Source organism: Ammodytes marinus, assembly GCF_949987685.1.
Source record: "Ammodytes marinus genome assembly, chromosome: 19".
NCBI classification, from domain to species: Eukaryota; Metazoa; Chordata; class Actinopteri; order Uranoscopiformes; family Ammodytidae; genus Ammodytes; species Ammodytes marinus.
In genome coordinates, this window is record NC_137223.1 from 23608665 (window position 1) to 23616164 (window position 7500).

The window sequence follows — 7500 nt, forward strand, 5'->3', positions numbered from 1 at the left end:
TAATAATAGCGTTGAATTTAATACAGTGATGATGAATTCTCAGCCCTATACCTATCGGGGGGCAGGGAGGTCGCCTCTGGAGTGCAGGGTCGGAGGTTCGATCCCCCGTCTACCCGCCACATGTCGAAGTGTCCTTGGGCAAGACATTGAACCCCAAATTGCTCCCGATAGTTAGCTTGCACCCTGCGTGGTAGCTGCTGCTGCTATCGGTGTATGAATGTGTGTGTGATTGGGTGAATGTGCACAAAACAATGTAAAGCGCTTTGAATCTGTGAAAAACCAGGGAAAAGCGCTATATAAGTGGAGTCCATTTACCATTTACAGGAATGCATAAGGCGTATTGATTGTGTATTTTGTGTTGTGTTGTTTTACCTTAGTTAGTTCTGTTTGTTCTGTTTTGTGCTGTGGGGTTCCGTCCTGTTTATGTGGTTGTTTTTGGTCTTGTTTAATTGTATTTTCTTTTAACATTGATGTCAGGGGGACTACAGCTGAAAAACACCCTTTTGTCTAATTCTGGCATTCTTAACCCATGTATGATCATGTGTTTTATTAATTTGCACCGTCCCCTTCTAAAATAAAATGAATTGAATTGAACTGTATTTCTCTGTTTTACCTTCATCCAGCATTTCTCCATGAGGCCGTTGTCCGAGTCGTTGACCTTGAGGTAACACTCCACGGCTCTGGAATGTTCTCCTGTCTGCTCCCACTCCCTGGCCTGCTCCAATAGACCCTCCACACTGCTGCAAGACCACAACAATACAACACAGGGACACATTATACATTATAACAGGACAGAACAGACACATTTATATTGACAATTCAAGATTTGAAGATAGTATGGAAATGGGGAGAGAGAGAGAGAGAGAGAGAGAGAGAGAGAGAGAGAGAGAGAGAAAGAGAGATGGGGGGGGGGGGATAACATGCAGAGAACAACCCGGGGCTGGAGTTGGACTTGTGTCTTCTGCGATGAGGACTAAGCCCCAAATGCTTTGTTTTCTGACTGTAACTCTAACCCTCTTCCCTGTCTGTTTCCACTGGTAACCTTTGATGTTTTTTCTCTCTCCCACTAGTCATTAAAATAGGAAACTACTACATGCTGTTTGACGGTCTAACAAGCTGCTCCTCACTGGTGCTTTCAATTAGTGCTGCTAACACAAGAGCTCTGTTTAATAAAGCACAAGACTCGGGTTGCGTTCCGAATCGCATACTTTCTACTATATAGTATGTAGAAAAAAGATTTAGGATGTCCCGATTCTTGTGGCCAGATTTAGGATGGTTAGAAGTACCCGGATGTCCTACTTCATGCGGCCAAGATTGTTAGTGTTGAAAACTGCATCCTATTTGGGCGATTCTGACCCACAATCCAGTGCGCACGTGAAGTGACGTCACATCGACGAAGCCTCCATATGAAAACAAACGGGGATGCGACGGATATAAAAGCAAGAGGCAAGATCAAGGCGCAATGTTATGATGAAATAAGAGAGTAAAGTATGTCCCAATAGTATGCCTACTGCATCCTAACTAACTAGATTCTTTTTATCGTCGGATGTAGTATGTAGAATAGAAAAAAGAAAGAGGAGGAGATTCGGAACGCAACCTCGGTCTTTGTGCATAGATCATAATGGGAGGGAGAACGGGGAGAGCCTGTAAAATGTTTCACAGTGGGGTTTTGTAGAGTTTTCTTCACATCATGACAACATAACTTTAAATTAAAAACTCTTAAAATCCTGTCATACAGATCAGACCTTTATTCTTTAATCAGGAGTCAAGTTCTAACAATAACAAGTCAGAGCTTTAAAGGTGGAGTCAATTTTAGTTTTGACAAAATCAATGAATATCTCCTCATGATCCGCTACCTGTCAGTGCTGTGTGTGTGCGGAAAAAAAATCCAGTGTTAATACACAGCCTAGGCTCTGTAAATGGGCATGTTACTACCTATGCTGGGACCCCTTTGTTTACATACCCTTTGTTTACATACCAGTTCACAGAGCCTAGATTGTGAGGAGATATTCACTGATTTCTCCAGAATAGCAGACTCTGCCTTTAAATGATTATTTTATTTTAGCAGTAAGACATCAGCATTTTTCCTCCTGCTTCTCCTTTGTTATGTGGGGACCTTACACACTGTAGAACACTGGTAGATTCAGACCCATTTTAAAGCTCTCTGTCTGGACTATTGACTATTGATTTCTGTTCTCACCGGACTCCCTTCTTGGCGGTCTCCATCTCGTACTCCTCTTGCAGCAGACCCAGCTTGTTGGGCAGATACTCTTTACAGATACGCATGGCATCACTCCACATCTCTGCGTCCTGATACACACAAATGAATATGATATTATAAAAAAAAATAGGTCTTATGGACCCTCAGGCATGTTCAAAATGTATAAACTGTATCTTAAAACAGGACATTTGTGCATTTTAGGAGAACTTAAAAGGCACAGTGTGTAATAAAGGTGTATTTTGGAGTCATCTAGTGGTGAGATCACCATCATAACATACAAAAAAGAAAAAAAAAAAGGGACAGTTTGTCCACTGTAGTTTTTACCTTGTAGTATTTGACAGCGGGCTCGGGCCTTATACTGTATTCCCTTTCTACCAAGTCTGTTCTAAAAAAACACCAATTCCTTTTACACACTGTGCCTTTAAGTAAAACCCCAGTTAAATAATTTACCTAGAACATTTTGCAACTCTTTTTTTTTTCATACTATATTTATTCAAATTTTCTCTTTTTTTCACAACACACACACACACACACACACACACACACACACACACACACACACACACACACACACACACACACACACACACACACACACACACACACACACACACACACAATCACAACAATAAATAAATAAATAAAAATGTCCCATATAGTTTTTAATCACAACATTCACATTTAAAAAAATTCAAATAAATGTAAAGCCAGTTTGTCCTGTATTTAGTTGTTAGTTACCTTGTAGTATTTGACAGCGAGCTCGGGCCTGTGTGCGCGCAGCAGAAAGGCTTCGGCCTTCTGGAAGTCTTTCTGTTCGAAGCAGAACTTGGCCTGACCCACCAGCACCTCAGACACACTGTCTGGGTCGTGGGCCTCGGCCACGCGCTGAGCACTGGACCAGTCTTTGTTGTGCACGTACCTAGAAGGTTTTATAGACATATACACAGACGAACACGCAGACACACACAAAACGCACATACGCAGGCACGCACACACACACACACACACACACACACACACACACACACACACACACACACACACACACACACACACACACACACTTTGAAATCCAAAGTTCATTACAAAACAAGCAACACACATCTTTTTTTCTGATAGCACAGTCAACACTCACATGAACACGGCTTCTTTGGGTTTTCCTGCTTTGACAAACTCGACCTCAGCCTCTTGAAACTTGCCCTGGAAGGTATTACATTAGAATAAGATTATAATGTCCAAGAATATTTTTACATTTTTATTAGCTCAGTTTTTGAAGTTTTGACAGTCATTTCATAACGTGTGAATGGTAGTGAGAACAACAAAGATCCATATATTAAAAACAAATCATTCCTTTTCGGCTACTGGTTAGATAGATATTGAGAGGGCACTTAAACAGTTGAATATGTAAAAGACATAAGACATTGAGGTTAAAGTGGCTACGAGTAACTTTGTCTGTTGGCGGCCCCTTTGGACAAAAGCAGTAATATTTTTACGAACGTAAAGCTGTTTTCTAGCGCGTGCCGGCCATGCGAGTGGAGGGATAGGCTTCTCAAATCGCGTTGCTGCGCTACACTGAAATCTGCGACCAATACGAATATGTGCCCATAGAGCCTGCACGCGTAAACCGAAAATCGGACTGGGTGTGCGACCAGACCAAACGCAGTAATAAAAACTATATAAAAACGTCTTTCTTTGCACTGATGGTCTCGTTTGCTGTTAAAGGTAAATTATGATAATCAGAGGAAACATGAGGCTGTTAAAAAGATATTCAAAAGTTACTCGTAGTGGCTTTAAATTAAACTATAATATGCATCAAGCCTGTGTCAGAGTTACCTCGTCCTCCAGGTATATGGCGTGTTTGAGGTGGATCTCAGGAATCTTTTCTTTACACGACAGACGAGCCAAATCAAAGGCAAAGTCGAATGAACTGGGGAGTAAAAGGATGTTGAGAAATCAAGTCAAGTTTTAGTATTTAGGATTACAATAACACTGTAGGATGGATAGACGGATTAATGAATTTGTTTAGGAAGAGAGTGAAAGAGAGACTGCAGGATGCATGGCCATGAGGTAATGTATTTATATGTGACTAGATTAATAATGGTAATAGGAGGATTGTGTAGCAAAGTACATTTTGATAACTATATAAAAATAGCGTTCTTTGCACTGATGGTCTCGTTTGCTGATGTAATGTATGATCAGAGGAAAAATTAGACAGTTTCAGAAATATTTAAAAGTTCCTCGTAGCGGGTTGAATTAGTCACGCTTGACTCCAAATTGATTTAGTAAAGTGAAAACGAGTCAAAGTGTACGTTGAGTGAGTGTGTGTGTGTGTGTGTGTGTGTGTCTGTCTGTCTGTCTGTCTGTCTGTCTGTCTGTCTGTCTGTCTGTCTGTCTGTGTTGTGGTGCAGCTCACAAGTTGTTGGCTGCAGACTCGATGGCGTATTCCAGCAGGTTGAACTTGTTGAGCAGTTTGACGGCGGCCTCTCCCCCCAGACCTCGAGCCCACAGGTAGGCTACCTGCTTCTGGGCGCCCGCACCGCCATGGCTCTTAGCAACCTGGAACAACATATATGTTTTTTAGACTTATAATTAAACAGGTGAAAGGGTTCGACATATAACATAACATGAAATGACATTTGGATCATTTTAGCAATATTAAAATGTTCATATTTTTCATTGGTCCTATTAAGGCCACGTCAAATGGCATCTCATCTTCAGTGACATGTAACTGTGTATCTAACGTCACTGTGATGTATGTACTGTAATTTGGTTTTATTTTAATGTAATAATAGGCACAGAGTTCTCAACCACCTGAGATATGGTTGCATAACTTACATGTCGATATTCAACAAAAGTTTAAAATGCAATTACTGTTACAACTGATATTTGGAGCACAAAACAACACACATCTTGGAGGTATATTGAGATTAACAAATAGCAATAACACCTAAACAGATATAATCTTATGTACCCTGTATGCTTCCTCCCACATGTCATTGACTCTGTACATGTTCACGGCAGCTTTCCACTCCTCAGCCTCCATGTAGTGATACTCTGCCTCAGAGAACCTGGATTCAGCTTCCAGCTCCTACAAGAAATATACAGTACAGGCAAACCATCTGTTTTATTTGTTTTCCCAATTGATTTCTGGAAAAGAAAAATGTGGAATGGAGAAACACACCCCTGTTATTTAATATAATAAATACTGGTGTTGATAAAAAGGAATTAATAATGGTTAAACTAAATAAAATTCCAAAATGCTCAAGGGGTTCACATACTTTCAAGCAGCACTGTATATATTATACCGCACATGACAACCAGCATGATCCAGCATTAAGTATCTAATAATAATAATAATAAAAATATATACTATTTATGTATAGCCTTTTGGAGGGCATTCAAAGACAGAAAACTGATCAAAGTACATGAATGGAAGTTCTATTAATAAAGGGTTTTGGAACATGGAAATGATGAAGTACAATTTGGCAAATCTTTTTTGAGAAAAGATATTTTAATCCCATGACTTTCTTACATGGTTAAATAAAGGATATTGAATTATTTTTTGGTAACACTTTATAATAACTATCCATTGTAACTCGTTAATAGATCATTAGTAAACTCTTAATTAATGATTATTAATGATTTGTTAAGTGTTTGTTAGTTAGATAGTTAATAGTTTAATAATTGAATCAGTTCATCTGGGAGGTAATCCGAGATACCGACGAGGCTGAAATAGGCTATAGACTATACACAGTGCATGGGAAACTGAGGGCAGCCCCATTTTCAAATATTTTTAAATAAACTCAATACACACTGTGCATGCCATGGACTTGAACGTGACGTGATCAGTTAATCTCGGATTACCTCCCAGATGAACTGATTCAATTATTAAGATATTAATTATCTACCATTGTTATAAATCCCTAACAAACTGCTAACAAACACTTAACAAATCATTAATAATCATTAATTAAGAGTTTACTAATGATCTATTAACGAGTTACAACGGATAGTTATTATAAAGTGTTACCGATTTTTTTTCTTCAGTTTGCGACACACCAAACCAAGGAAAAGTGCTGACAGAAGCCAGTAAAAAAACCATTTAATGATGAAACTATGGATTTGTTTTTTCTTAATCTAATTTAATTATTAATTAAATAAATGTATTATTAATTGCCTTTTGCTGCAACTAAGTCTCACACGCGATCACATCTGAACACAGCTTAAAGGTGGTAAAATGAATATCCAATATATTTTGATTCAAGGGTCTTACAAACTTGAGAACACAGAGCATAAATCCTGACTATTATTGGTGTAGTCTTAAAGCGCTGCGGGGCAAATCTCACAAGATATTAACCGTGACAACCACAAAACTGCAAACGCACTCACTCGTCCGCCTGTTACATAAGAGACGCAGAACGAGGTCTCTGCTTCAGCCCTCCGAACAAAATCATGATTAGAGTTCTCAGCATGACACAACTGGAGCATCGCTGTTATGATTTTAAAACGTCTTCCAATGCGGTCTGAATGTACGCTGATGAGGACACACACACGCGCTCATGCTCATGCACGCACGCACACATGCACATGCACACATAAGAACACGCACACACACACACACACTGTAACTAACTAAGTTGATTTATTTGCCTCAGGGAAAAGGATTTAGTATAATTTACATGTGCAGATTAATTCATTTTGCATTTCGGTTTTGCTTTTAATTCACATGCTCCTTCCATGTCTGCTCTAACCACTACACAGTGCTGACATTTTTAAACTTATTTGACAGTACAGAGTGGAAATGGGAAGACAGAGAGAGAGGGGGGGATGACCTGCAGTAAAGGTCCACGGGTCGGATTTGAACCAGCAACCACTGCAACAAAGGCCGGAGCCAATATGGTACACGCTCTATCCACCCCCCAGTCCCTCCCACAGTGTGCCTTACCTTGGCCAGGTGCAGGTGTGTCTCAGTCAGCAGGTCTGGGTGATGTTTGGCCACCAGGCGGATGACGTCATCAAACATCCGGTTCTTCTTGTACATGGTGATGGCCAGGTCGGGCTGCTTCACTGTGGCAAACAGTCTGCACACACACACGCATAACACACAAGCACGCACACACGCACAGGCACACACACACACGCATAACACACAAGCACACACACACACACACACACACACACACACACACACACACACACACACACACACACACACCACACAACACAACACACGTATGCACACAGGCGCATGCACAGGCACGCACACAAACACACCACAC

The 7500-nt window shown here is 40.4% G+C and overlaps 1 protein-coding gene across 1 annotated transcript in view; it reads right to left on the reverse strand.

Annotated features, from left to right (window-relative positions):
• The window catches only part of ift172 (intraflagellar transport 172), a 44512-nt gene that overhangs the window by 8903 nt on the left and 28109 nt on the right, over positions 1-7500 (reverse strand). The window contains exons 26-33 of the mRNA XM_080047733.1: positions 7167-7302; positions 5193-5309; positions 4635-4777; positions 4055-4148; positions 3357-3421; positions 2960-3140; positions 2201-2310; positions 614-740 (exon numbers count right to left, since the gene is read on the reverse strand). Of these exons, the coding sequence (XP_079903859.1) occupies positions 614-740; positions 2201-2310; positions 2960-3140; positions 3357-3421; positions 4055-4148; positions 4635-4777; positions 5193-5309; positions 7167-7302 (973 nt within the window). The remainder of the gene's footprint in view (positions 1-613; positions 741-2200; positions 2311-2959; positions 3141-3356; positions 3422-4054; positions 4149-4634; positions 4778-5192; positions 5310-7166; positions 7303-7500) is intronic.